Source organism: Hyperolius riggenbachi, chromosome 10 (genome assembly GCF_040937935.1).
Source record: "Hyperolius riggenbachi isolate aHypRig1 chromosome 10, aHypRig1.pri, whole genome shotgun sequence".
In the NCBI taxonomy this organism is placed as follows: Eukaryota; Metazoa; Chordata; class Amphibia; order Anura; family Hyperoliidae; genus Hyperolius; species Hyperolius riggenbachi.
In genome coordinates, this window is record NC_090655.1 from 100387991 (window position 1) to 100402832 (window position 14842).

General features: G+C 42.4%; 1 protein-coding gene across 8 annotated transcripts in view; it reads right to left on the reverse strand.

Annotated features, from left to right (window-relative positions):
• Positions 1 to 14842, reverse strand: part of SGMS1 (sphingomyelin synthase 1) — a 419472-nt gene that overhangs the window by 24255 nt on the left and 380375 nt on the right. For all 8 annotated transcript variants that reach the window (XM_068258841.1, XM_068258842.1, XM_068258843.1 and 5 more), the window contains one exon: positions 2489 to 2606. In XM_068258841.1, the coding sequence (XP_068114942.1) occupies positions 2489 to 2606 (118 nt within the window). The remainder of the gene's footprint in view (positions 1 to 2488; positions 2607 to 14842) is intronic.

Sequence of the window (14842 nt, forward strand, 5' to 3'; positions counted from 1 at the left end):
AAAAAACTTAAAATCGTGCAGAGTGCAGGGAGCCTTAAAGTGACAAACCAGTTTGCCACATAGACAGGCCTAGCTGAATGATGCCAGCTTTAATGTAGCTATGCATAATTGCTTAAAAGTAGCACTGCCATGCACCACGCTGTACATATCCAACATAGAGCTGTGAACTGTAGTGGGCAAAACCAAACTAGTATACTGAAGGCGCAAGTCGTCATCTTTGCTTGTGAGGATTCTGAGGCTCTCAGATAAAAGCGTGATAGGCCAACTTCCTGTTTCAGTCACCAGCTGAAATAAGTGACTCATTTATTACTCCTAATGTGTATAGAAGCTTATTGAAGCCCTAGTTAGATCTCACTTTGATACCTGCATTTAATAATATAATTTAAAAAAAATAGTTAAAAAAAAAATTCCCTTTGCAACGCACTTCAGATGACCTCCTGCTATTAATCACAGGTCTTCTTCACTAGCCTTCTTACAGCTCGCATTTTAACAGGTGCTGTGGTTACTGTAGCGCTTCAGTCTATGTCATACGGGGGTGGGGGTGGTGGGGGGGGGGGGGGGAGGAGGGGAATTATAGATAGTCATCAGTAATTGGGTGCAGACCGGGCTGCACAGGAGTGATGTCACATGGCAGGCGAGGCAATTGATCCATCAGGACAGATCACTGGCCGAGCATACAAGAGGGGTCAAGGGCTGCCTTACACACACTGGATTCTTGGCAGACCTGGCTGTTATACAACACATACGGCCCATTCACACTAGGGTGATTAGCGGGCGATTGCCACTAATCGCCAAAACTCTAGCTTTTTTTTTTTTTTTTAAACGCTAGTGCTATTCCACCCTATGGCAGTGTTCTCACTAGCTCCAATCGCAAACGCCTTACCTGCAGCAGTTGTGAGGCAATTCTGGAGTGATCGCGGTACAGTGCTATTAAAGCTTTGACCGCGATTGTTCTGAAATCGCGAAAGTGTCCAGTGATTTTTGCGTGTTAAATCGCGGATAAAAAAAAATCACCTGCGCAAAACGCTAGCGTTTAGCGATTTGTAAGTGTGAATGGGCCTTTAAGACAGGAGGTGTGGGGGCTGGGGAAGATGGTGGTTTTATGCTAAACAGCTGGCTAACTGGGCCCCATTTCTTCAGGGATTGTGAAATCCTATGTTGTAACAACATTTCTGAGGGAAAAAAAATAATGAATATTTAAAGGCCTGTCCGCTGACATTTTTATAATTAAAATGTATTTTACACATATAATTGATACCCCTCCCTCTGTTATATAGAATGAGCCCATATAAGGAAAGGGGGCAGTGTTCCAGCTGATGGGAAGCTGAGTGAGCAGAGGCCTGTAGGTGGCCCGAGAAGGAAATAAGCAGCATAATAAGCTGGGCTGCAGTTGTAGCTCAACTCCCCCCCCCCCCCCCCCCCCAGAATTTTATTTCTGCATTTATAACACATAAAAATACTGGTCTTTATCTTTTTAAGGCCTCTTGCACACTGCAAGCAATTCAGATTCAGATTCCGCTTTTTAATCTGTTTTTACTTCAGATTCAGATTTGCAGTTTGCTCCTTGCACACTGCAAATCTGAATCTGAATCGGAGGTAAAAACTGATTAAAAAGCGGAATCTGAATTGCTTGCAGTGTGCAAGAGGCCTAAGCCTTCTGCCTCTGACATAGGAGACCAGGGTTCGAATCTCCGCTCTTCCAGTTCAGTAAGCCTGCCGCTATTCAATAGTGAGTCCTTGGGCTAGACTCCCTAACACTGCTACTGCCTATAGAGTGCGCCCTAGTGGCTGCAGCTCTGGCGCTTTGAGTCGGCCAGGAGAAAAGCGCGGTACAAAATGTTATTTGTCTGCATAAAACTAGGCTTGTATGTTTTGCTCTGAAACAGGACTAGCAACCTACCCCTTGCTCTGCCAAGCCTCATTTCTCAGATAGTTCCATTTCTTGCCTACAGACGTGAGGCCCATCTACAGGCAGGAAGTAGGAATGTGGTATCTGCTGAAAGTGACTTCACAGACAAAATACAAGGTCTTTGTAATGCTCTTTGCCACACCTTTATTCTATATTTATGACATCTCACACCTCAGATAGTTTCACTTCCGGTCTATGCACTGACAGGAAGTCTATGGGCAGAAAGTGGGAATATTTGAGGAATTTGAAAGACAAAATAAAGGCATGTAAGTTAATCATGTGTTAGAAGAGACCATACAGATAATTTTCTTTTAAATAAGAAGATGTTCCGATTTCAGGTACTAGCTCCAAACCTCATGTTTCTGGATACTGATACTTTTTTTCTATTTTAACACAAAAGAAAGGTTTGCTGCCAGCAGGAGCTTGGGAAACCGGCAAACCCTGCCTGGTTTAAAAATTACTCAGGAATAACGCCCTCTGGTTTAAAATTACTTTGTTATAACTTACTGAACCGAGGTCAACTTTGAGGTTACAATAAAACAGCATAATAAAAAGGTTTATAGGAAAGATAAGGCTTACCTTTGGAGAACAGCTGAAATGCATTCCAGGAACTGGCAGTGTAGTAACATACATAGTCATGCATCGGTACAAGTACAGAGTACCAACTATACAAAAAAATCTTCGGCCAACTATGGACCTGCCAAGAAAAACAACAATGATTAGAAAATATAGAAAGCTATAAATCACAACAACATTACAAAGAGCAACAATGTTTCATGCTTTCTGTCCTGATAAAAGGCTAATTCTACACATGTAACTTGTTCTACCTGTCAGAAACAAGTTCAACCAGGAAACAAATGTGGCAGCCTCCATGTCCCTTCTGACTTCAGGTGTTCTTCAAGTAGCATGGTGGCTATGGTGTTAGTATTCTTACATAACCGAACTACAGTCCCCGGATCAAGGCAGGGCTCGGATACTAAGGCCTAGTGCACACCAAAAACCGCTAGCAGATCCGCAAAATGCTAGCAGATTTTGAAATGCTTTTTCTTCTTTTTCTGTAGCATTTCAGCTAGCATTTTGCGGTTTTGTGAAGCGTTTTTGGTGTAGTAGATTTCATGTATTGTTACAGTAAAGCTGTTACTGAACAGCTACTGTAACAAAAAAAACCGCCTGGCAAACCGCGCTGAAGTGTCGGTTTGCGTCTTTCCTATACTTAACATTGAGTCAGAAACGCCTCCGCAATCCAAAATCTGCAGCAGCCTGGGAGTATGCGTTTCTGCAAAACGCCTCCCGCTCTGGTGTGCACTAGCCCATTGAAATACATTACCCAAGCGGATCCGCAGCCGCAAGCGGATCGCAAAACGCAGCCGAACCGCTCTGGTGTGCACTAGGCCTATCTGCGTGAAGTTTGTATATATTCATGTGTGTTTGGGATTACTTCCACTTTCCAAAAATAGAGGAGTTGATAATTTTGCCCTTAAAAGGACCACTCCCGTGAAAAAAAGTAAGTAGGTAAAAGTTGACAGAACTGACAGGTTTTGGACTAGTTTATCTCCTCATGTGGGATTCTATTGGTTTTTAATAGCATTTCCTGTAGGGCAGGAGAATATATATATATATATATATATATATATATATATATATATATATATATATATATATATATATATATATATATATCCTAGCTACTCGCACACAATTTTGTCAGTTAGACTTAGCAACTGGCATTCAGGAAAACTGAGAATCCCCATGAAGAAATGGACTAGTCCAAAACCTGTCAGTTGTCAGATTTTAACTGCTTACTTCTTTCGCTGGAGTGGTCCTTTAAAACTGGCCTTAAAATAGAGTAGAGGACAAACTAGGACTATGGTGGGGATCAGTAGTGAGCTCATCTGAGGGACAGTTACCTGAGCTTTACAATGTAGTCTATGGAGCACTGCTGGGAAGATCAGGGCTTTATAAAGATGCTTACTATTGGTTGCCTCAAAAAGATTCTTAGTGATGGCTCCAGTTTCAGGGCTGATCAGTGGACACTAGAGCAGCCTGGTTTGTTCTATAGAGAGAGAGAGATGACAAGCTGGAGATGCCAACATGAGTGGACCTGAACTCTTGCGCAAGACAGGAAGAAAACAGAGAAATGCACCCTGAATGTATTTAGAGAGTTTAGCCTGTGTAATTCCCCCTCATCTGTGTCTAATCACAAGCTGTAATTGAATGTCGCCTGTGGCAGGTGACTGCCACTGCAGATAAGCGAATTTGAAAGCACAGGATGTTAATAGGTCTGCATCCATGAAAGCAGGAAGTAGACACTCTGCAGATTTATTGCAGGATTTGTATCAGCTGTAACAAAGAAAAGTTTTTCCCTAAAGGTTATGCTGTTGCATATCTTTTAGAGCAGAGGTAGTTCTGAGTTCATATCCGCTTTAAGAGCAATCAGGAGTCCACACTGACGCTGGAAAACCCATTATGCAATTTTCTTGAACGTAACTGAGGTTGTATTAAAAATTGGCAAACCTGGTTGCGTTGGTCATTCAGCCATCTGGCATGGTAGACTACTGGATGACATCAGGGGAAATACGCACTGACAGAGATTTATCTCACTAGAATAGCTTTAGCAAAGACTACATTAGGTGTAGAAATGGTAAATACTGCATCATAATTATGTATTTAATGCAAATAGTATGCAGCTGGGAACTGGGTGGGTGAAATGCACTTACACACACACACACACACACACACACACACACACACACACACACACACACACACACACACACACACACACACACACACACACACACACACACACACACACACACACACACACACACACACACACACACACACACACACACACACACACACACACACACACACACACACACACACACACACGTTCAGTTTTTCTGCCAACGGGAGCCATTGGAAGCCTCCAGAAGCACTAGTGTTTCCAAAGCTGTCCGGGGATCCCTGAATGAGTATCCGACCAACTGGTTGCATAACTTCAATGGGGGTGACATCGGAGTGAGGACACCAGAGAGGACCAGGGTGGATCTCTAAGATCCAGAGACTTCCTTCTCCATAGGTGAGTATAGTGTTACTTTTACACTAGAAGCTGTGAAGCGGTTCACAAATTTATTTAAACTGTATTACGTTATAAGCCTGGAGCCACAATTTAAACATGAAGAACACACTGCCTGTGCTAAAGCAAACCTTATGAGAAACACATGACCCTTGCCTTTCCAGATACCACTTAGAATACGCTATGATCCAGAACAAGGATGCTGATCAGGGGAATCTGAGCAGTCAAAGAACCTGGATGTACACTCATTCCATCTAAAGGATTAAACCACATCTGGACTGCCAGGTGATTAGTATTGTTTAAAAGAAAAATATGGCAGCTTCCGAATCTTTCTCACGTCAGGTGTCCTTTAAAAAGTGTTCCAATCAGGGCATACCCTCCAACATGGCCCACTTGGCACGTACATAATTCTTCAACTCCTTACTGACAGTCATTTAGCCTAGAATCAAACCCATGAAGTCCTACAAGTAGTACATTTGCCCCAATGGAAATACACAATAAATTACTTGTTTGCATGTGTCACTGTCACATTCAGTAGGTAGTACAAATCTTAAAGGTTTCGGACTAGTCCATTTCCTCATGGGGCATTTACACCAATTTATTTTCAAAAGCAGTGGCACAATCCAACTGCCAGAATGGTGTGTGTGTGTGTGTGTGTGTGTGTGTGTGTGTGTGTGTGTGTGTGTGTGTGTGTGTGTGTGTGTGTGTGTGTGTGTGTGTGGTGTGTGTGTGGTGTGTGTGTGTGGTGTGTGTGTGTGGTGTGTGTGTGTGGTGTGTGTGTGTGGTGTGTGTGTGTGGTGTGTGTGTGTGGTGTGTGTGTGTGGTGTGTGTGTGTGTGTGTGGTGTGTGTGTGTGGTGTGTGTGTGTGGTGTGTGTGTGTGGTGTGTGTGTGTGGTGTGTGTGTGTGGTGTGTGTGTGTGGTGTGTGTGTGTGGTGTGTGTGTGTGTGTGTGTGTGGTGTGTATGTGGTGTGTGGTGTGTGTGTGTGGTGTGTGTGTGTGGTGTGTGTGGTGTGTGTGGTGTGTGGGTAATAAAGCAGTCCCCATATTTTTAAAGTCAGATATACATATCTGATTGTGACTGTACAGTGTTTATGTGTATATATGTATATATGTATATATGTATATATGTATATATGTATATATGTATATATGTGTATATATATATATATATATATATATATATATATATATATATATATATATATATATAGATATATATATATATATATATATATATATATATATATATATATATATATATATATATATATATATATATATATATATATATATATATATATATATATATATATATTTTGTGTACACAGGAATCTTCTCTTATATATACTAAATAACGTCTATGCTGTAAGAATAAAGCCTGATGTGTAGCCGTGTCACTAATAGAGATAGTCAATGAGATGGAAATAATTCTGCATTGCTGCTGATTTATGCAAATGTATGCACTCTTTGAAATCAAATAATTGGATATGTTAAAATTTGGTTTGGTGACTACAAATTAAAGGATACCCGAGATGGATGAAAAGGAAAAAAAAGTGTTATACATACCTGGGGCTTCCTCCAGCCCCCTTCAGGCCAAGCAGTCCCTCGCTGTCCACCTCCACCACTTGGAACTTCTGCTAGGAGTCCCGGTAATCCAGTCAGAGCAGTCTGGCTACGTGCCGCTTCCACAGCCAGGAGCATTCTGCACCTGCGCAATAGTGCTGCGCAGGTGTAGTACGCTCCCGGCGGCGGAGTGTGTGCATGCGCACCACGCCAGACTGGCTCAAGTACCTGGACTCATAGCAGAAGATCCAGGTGGCGGAGGAGGACAACGAGGGACTGATTAGCCTGAACGGGGCTGGAGGAAGCCCCAGGTATGTATAAAACTTTCATTTCATCTGTCTCAGGTTTACTTTGTTACACAGTATCACTATACTCTACATATGCACTCCCTACAGAGCTGCAGGGAATCCACTGAGAATGTTGTGCACATTGAACACAGAGGTGTTGTCTATCACCCATAAACCTGGTTCAGATTGTGCATGAAGAATGTGTAATAGAGGAAGAATCACCTCATTCTCCTGCAGAGTACCTGCACATCATTCTTACATGTACCCACAGTTACATTGCCTAGGGCCTGATAGATGTTCTTTGTTCCAGTTTGTACCTTTTACAAGTACTCTTACCAAGGACTAGTTTTAGTCTAAAGGGAATAAATATAGTAGTCTACATATCCTTCTCACTTCAGTAAAAGTAAAATTCCTAAGCGTTGGCAGTTAAGAGCCGAATTTCACGTTACATACTGTTAATCAACAAAATTTTAAAATGCAAATTAGAGGAGTCGGAGTCGAGGAGTCGGTGGAATCCTAAACTGAGGAGTCGGATTTTTGGACTGACTCCACAGCGTGTGCGTGCGTGTGTGTGTGGCGATACGTAGAGCACACTTCTCTTGCACAGACTGGACAAAGTTACGGGACCCGTTACCATGATACAGAAGGCTGAGGACAGCGCCGTGGGAGCGATCCGTGCGCATGGGGCTGGAGGAAGCCCCAGGTATGCATAAATCTTTTATATCGTCTCTGGTACACTAACTTCAATCACGCAAAGTAAAAAAGGCAAAGACAGTCTGTAGCTGCTGCTTTTTGTTTTTACTTAACATATTTGAATTAAGTAAAAAGGCATTTTTGATAATCACCACAGTACTGATCCTTTATATTGTGGCCCTTCAAAGTATAAGGGCAGGATCTTAGCGAACTTTGTATTTAGCTGTTGGGTGCTCCAAGAACTCAGTTATGCACCTTATGGGTATGCAGGCTAGTGCAATTTCTATTTTTTACGCTATAGTGGAGGAAGTCAGCAGTGGCAGCTTTGAGATGAAACCAAAAAAATCTTGTCCTGGCTGCCCACTCTGAGCTGTAGATGCTGATTTGACAGGAGCAGCAGGCGGACGCTATTTGCTTTGAGCCAGACTCTCAGCATTTTCCGCTGCACACATCTGCGTAACTCTGAAGTGAGCTATCAGAGCACATCAAGTGAATCACCTACCTAAGCTATGAAGCGGAGGACTGAGCGGCTCATGTTTAACAGAGGAACACCAGGCACACATGCTGCTAGAGAAACAGATAGGTTCTGTTTTCCAACACCCTTTACCACCCAAATACTTCACAGTGATCTGATGCCATTCTGCAGCAAGAAGCAAATCTGCTGTACCATGTATCGCTAGAAAGGTTATACCAGTAGTTGCATCCAAGCCCCCTCACAAGTGACACACAAAACTGTAAAAAGGCTGAAAACATTTAATGATACACTGCACAGAGATCCACTATTTAAAAACAGGTCCTGTACCAGGAGGTTGTCCTTGAGTAATGCATTTATACACAGTGTTACATGTGGGTAAATTATTTACTTTCCAGACAATCTTTTACTGAATTTTATACAACATGCAACAGTTTATACATAAACAACCACCAACACAGTACCATCTGCACATGAAGGCAACTTTGTATCCTTGAGACATTTGTAACTAAAATGTTTGAAAGTAGCAGGCTCTGTGCATTTCCCCAAGGAGATTTCCACAGGGACAGCTGCGGAAGGTAAGTACTATAAAATCTATTTTCTCCAGCACACATTTTACCAGAGAATTCCAAAACTGCCGAAACCTGTCTGTAGTAGCTGTGCAGCCCGCATAAACTGAACAATGCATTTTTATTAGTGTAAATTATAATAACTGTTTACCAGTGGAAATTAACTTTTCACACTGAAAAATCCCTTGTGTAGCTGTAGCTATCCATAGAACTCAAAACCCTGTTACAAATGAAGCTCCTACAATAGTTCACACCTACTTCCTGTCAACTATACATGCTTATCTCACTTAAACATATGGTTTCTACAGTCATCCAAGGATTCTGGGAAAAGTAGTTTATATACACTTATCTTGACTTCCATTAGCATATGCCAAATGCCTTATACCAATCAATAAAGTTGGGCTTTAAAGCGGACCTGAACTCAACTTCCTCTCTGCTCTAAAAGAAGGAACAGCATAATAACCTTTACAGAAAACATTTCATTGGTACAGCTTACAGAACTCCTACTGATATTCTGCAGTATAGTTACTTCCTGGTTTGCTGGGAGCAGAGAAAGGGGTAACTTCCTGTGTATACATATTAGCTCAGAAGTAAAGGCCATGTAAAGGCCCATACCCACACGGGTCTGACTAACGATCACCATGGCCCATGAATCGGGCAAGTCAGACCAGTGTGGGTACAACAGCAAGACGCTGATAACTAAAGATCCGGCACTTCAGATCTTTAGCAAAGCCAGATACTGGGGATTACGCGACCACATTTTTTTCACACTGCAATCCCCCCCCCCCCTTCCCCGGAAGCTGCTCCGTCGCACATGCTCCACGCTTATGTACAGCATCTTTAGTGCTCTGGGGCCCTGCAGGGGTCGACCATCGCAGATTGTCACCAGGTATGTAGCTTTAGATTTTCTCATCCCACTTTTCCGGTTGTTTGAACCCCACCCCAGTAAAAGTCCTAAGGCTCCTTTCATGTCTCCCAATTCCGGATTTGAGCAGCTCTGCTCACAATCTAATCCCTAACATCGTCATATGCCTTTATCATGTTAGTCTAGGGCCAGTTTTACTGCTCTGGCTGGGATTTGAACTAGGGACCCAGCGCTGCAAGGTGAGAGAGCTAACCACTACGCCACCACACAGTTAACTGAATTTGCCCCTTTATGTGTGCTTTCTTTGGGCAGTAACAATTATTATTATTTAGTATTTATCCAGCACTATCTTCCGCAGCGCTGTACAGAGTATATTGTCTTGTCACTAACTGTCCCTCAGAGGAGCTCACAATCTAGTCCCTACCATAGTCATATGTCTATATTGTGTAGTAGGTTTTGTAGACTAGGGCCAATTTAGGGGGGAAGCCAATTAACTTATCTATGTTTTTGGGATGTGGGAGGAAACTGGAGTGCCTGGAGGAAGCCCACACAGACACAGGGAGAACATACAAACTCCTTGCAGATGTTGACCTTGCTGAGATTCAAACCGGGGACCCAGCGCTGCAAGGCGAGAGCGCCAACTACTACGCCACCGTGCTGACCACAATCATCTAACATGTCATAGCTGTAAACAGCTGAAATAAATTGCTACATGTGTGGGCACTATCGGTGGAATCAGAAGCAACTGCATTATGGGGTGTTGAACTACTATGCAAAATACTTTGCTTTATACAAGAGACCTCAAGCTTATTGAAGTGGTTCCAGAAATGTATTTAGACTACAGAGAGCAGATTCTGAGGCAGCTGTAACCTCACTCTCTGTACTGACACCTCTAAATGAATCACTGCTTGCATCCAGCACAAAGCTTTTTAATAAATCTCTGGAAAGAACAAAGATGCACATTAATAAGGAAAACCATTTTTCCATGGCTCTTTCCAAATTAAAACTCTCCCTGTATGCTCTGTGTTCTGGAAGGGTACAATAGGTTAGTGGCAATTTCCAAACAAAGCATCGTAGTAAAAATAGCTGCAGGATACATTACAAGCCACGTAAATAAGCTTGTTTATAAACCATTCATGAAAAACATTTTTTACAGTTGATATGATTTAGGGATATAGGGGGCTAACTGCTTCTGCAGCACTTCACACAGTACATGTAACTATTCCTGTAGCAGTCACAATCCAGTCTTCCAGCCATAGATCTAGTCTAAATACCCTACACAGAGGGAGAAAGAAAAGAGAGATCGACCTAACGCATGCTTAAAAAACAAACAAACAAACAAAAAAAAAAACCAACCTAACAAATGAACCCCCCCACTCGAATATTTTTCAGATGAGTTCCCCCTAGCGGTGGCACACAAGTCAGACCTCCGCAGGCACAGTTCCCAACCACACATGCGCAGTAAAAGCAATCACTTGTCCACAAGTGCTTTCTTTCATTGCACAGTCACAGTTCAAAACTCACACCTGCACCACTCAGAGCAACTTCCAGGAGGCGAGGAGAAACAAAGGACCATGAAAAGGGTTTAATGATCGCAAACAGTGCCAGCCCACCCAAGACAAGGTAATCTAACTAGGCCACATGGTAGTTTTAGTGATGGGGAGAGCACAGCATGGAGACTACAAACGATGTTAAAAGTATGGGCAAGCATTGTGGCGTTAGTGGTTAGCACTCTCTCCTTGCAGCGCTTGGTCCCCAGTTCAAATCCACCATCAGGGCACTATCTGCAAGGAGTTTGTAAGTTCTCCCCGTGTCTGCGTGGGTTTCCTCTGGGCACTCCGGTTTCCTTCCACATCCCAAAACATACAGATAATTTAATTCGCTTTCCCCTAAACTGGCAATTGGCCCTAGACTACGATATATACAGCACATTGTTTTGTAGACTAGGGCAACTTCATGCTTCCATCTGCTGAAAAGCTTTATGGAGATGAAGATTTCATTTTTCAGCATGACCTGGCACCTGCTCACACTGCCAAAACCACTGGTAAAGTGTTTACTGACCATGGTATTACTGTGCTCAATTGGCCTGCCAAGTCTCCTGACCTGAACCCCATAGAGAATCTGTGGGATATTGTGAAGAGAAAGTTGAGAGATGCAAGACCCAACACTCTGGATGAGCTTGAGGCCGCTATTGAAGCATCCTGGGCCTCCATAACACCTGAGCAGTGCCACAGGCTGATTGCCTCCATGCCATGCCGCATTGAAGCAGTCATTTCTGCAAAAAGGATTCCTGACCAAGTATTGAGTGCATAACTGAACATATTTGAAGATTGACTTTTTTTGTTTTAAAAACACTTTTCTTTTATTGGTCGGATGAAATATGCTAAATTTTTGAGATAGGAAATTTGGGTTTTCATGAGCTGTATGCCAAAATCATCAATATTAAAACAATAAAAGGCTTGAACTACTTCAATTGTGTTTAATGAATCTAAAATATATGAAAGTCTAATGTTTATCAGTACATTACAGAAAATAATGTACTTTATCACAATATGCTAATTTTTTTAGAAGATCCTGTACATAGACATATGACTATGGTAAGCATTAGATTGTGAGCCCCTCTGAGGGACAGTTAGTGACAAGACAATATATTCAGTGCAGTGCTGAGGAAGATGGCACCGCTATAGAAATACTAATTACTATTAATAATAATCAGAGAAGCATCTATCATAAAGCAATACATACTGGTTGAAAATGTCTGTATCTGGACTAACTTGCAGAAAAGCCTATATACACCACATACTAACAGAAAAGAAGGTGGCCAAAATACCGCACCATATGGTCCTATATAAATATTTTTATTAAGCCACAATTAAAAAAAAATATTAAAAACAAAGATCTATGCAGTGGGAAATAAACAGTGGGCAATGTTCCCTAAAAAACTAGCCCACAAGATGCAAATAATTCCAGCTTCCATAAAAAGCATAATACTAATTATATGCAGCCTGGAAAAGGGCCAATCAAAATCAACAGTGCATTTGATTGGCCCAATTCCAAGCAATCTACTATTTGCATGCAGCTCAAATACTTGCATCTCACTGACCATTCCAGGTGTAAAGGAGACCTGGGATTATACAGCCCAAGCTTTTTATAGGCAGGTAAGTAGGGGTGATAGATATGCACATTTTCTGAGTTTATGCAAATGTAAATGTCTATGCAGATATATGCAGCTTGAAAATGGACCAATCAAGTCCCACCCTGGTTTAAATAAATAGATTGGTCCATTTTCAAGCTGCATTTGCATAAATGTGCATAAACTCAGAAAAATCTGCGTCTCATTGATCATCCCCTACAGGTAAGTAGGTAAGTGGGCAGCCTGACCTACTTTGCCTAGTTTCATAATATGATGTTCGGTCTTGAAGGCCCTTTCAGAAAGTGTCATCGGTTGTGGAACAGAAGCTGGGGTCACGTCAGTGCAGAAGCTACAGCAGAGTGTTACTCATGGCAGTAAAGGGAGATGCCAAACTGAAAATCTACAGCTTGCACCTGTTGGACTGTGATAGCTGGCCAGAAACCTTTATCTCCTCTAAGAACTGCTGCTTTCTGCCCATGGCTCACATCTGCTGCTGTGTGGTGACCGTGATCTTTCAAATACATGTACACAACAACATTACCTGCATGATTTTTGTTATATAGCACGTCTCTGGGATCAGTACAGTGCTCTGAAGGCTGTTTAATACCATACATTACAATTTGCTCTGTGCCAGGCACCTATTGTAGACAACTAGGTTTTTTTCATAAGTAAGCTTTGTGACAAAGTTCAGAAAGACCACAGTGCATGCTGGGATACAAATGTCAGATTACCTTCAGTAAAAAAAAAAAAAACAATGTCAAAATGATTTCAGTTCCACATCTATACAGAGATGAAATCTGCCAGGCAAAATGAAAGCTGGAAGACCTCTTGAACTTCCATAAATGGCATCAGATTCTCAAGTTAATAGAATTGGGGAAAAAAAAAAAATCAGGAGTTGGTAAAGCGGGGCTGGAGAAATCTCAGGAGCCAGGGCGAATAAAAAGTGCAGCTGAGACCCAACTTGGGTTGCAAATAATCAATGCAAAATTATGCAAATTGTGTATGCAAATTTCTGAAGCTTAAAATCTTTTAATTTTTTTTTAAATGGCTCAAACGAATACCACCTCGGAGGAACTGTGCATACTGAATTTGCAAGAATTCTGTATCAACTCTGATTTGCATCTTATTGACCATTTCTATTGGCTCCTGAATTCCATTCGAATTTGTCCTCTGAAGCCTGGTACACACATCCAAACCTTGGTTGACCATTTTTTTCAGTTCCATGTAGTATGAAGGCCAAAAAACAGCTCATTTAGCCAGGTGCTCCACTCGGATAATTTTGGTGAGCACCCGGCTGTCATCAGCTTGCCTACTCCTCCTATGCTGTAAGCAGAGTTGCATAGAGAAGCAACACCGCTGCATTCCACCATCCTTTACTCACCTGAAGCTTCTTCCAGCCCATAGCAGCCATCTCGGGGCCTCGCCACAGGCCCATTCCTCTGCGTTGTCCCCCTGGCTGCCCGTGAAGCTCGCGCCCCCATCAGCGGGGGACTGGGGCTGCGGCGAGAACCCGAGACGGCTGCTATGGGCTGGAAGAACCCCCAGGTGAGTAAAATCTGTTTAAATTTTGTCGTATCGGAAGTCCTTTAAGCTCAAAGCTAAAATTGACCAATAAAGATTGGATGTTTGTACGCACGGTGATGGCTGTCTGCATGTAGTGCTCAACCTCTGCCCTGAATAGGCTAAATTGCTTATAATGTACAAGTATGCAGACCATTCAGACTCTAACCTAGGCCTGAATGATTCTAGGCCAAATAATGAATTGCATGATTTCTGCCAAAAATTGTGATTTCGATTTGATTCACGATTTTTAATACAAAACGATGGATCAGCACACTGATGGTGAGTTCCCCCAGTATAGGTAGCCATGTATAGGTGCCCCAGTATGGTTTAGCCAGTGTATAGGTGCCACAGGAGAGGTTAGCCAATGTAAAGGTGCCACAGGAGAGGTTAGCCAGTGTATTAGTGCCACAGGAGAGGTTAGACCAGTGTATAAGTGCCACTAATATAGGTAGCCATGTATAGGTGCCCCAGTATGGTTTAGCCAGTGTATAGGTGCCACAGGAGAGGTTAGCCAATGTAAAGGTGCCACAGGAGAGGTTAGCCAGTGTATAAGTGCCACAGGAGAGGTTAGCCAGTGTATAAGTGCCACAGGAGAGGTTAGCCAGTGTATAAGTGCCACAGGAAAGGTTAGCCAGTGTATAAGTGCCACAGGAGAGGTTAGCCAGTGTATAAGAGAGGTTAGCCAGTGTATAGGTGCCACAGTAT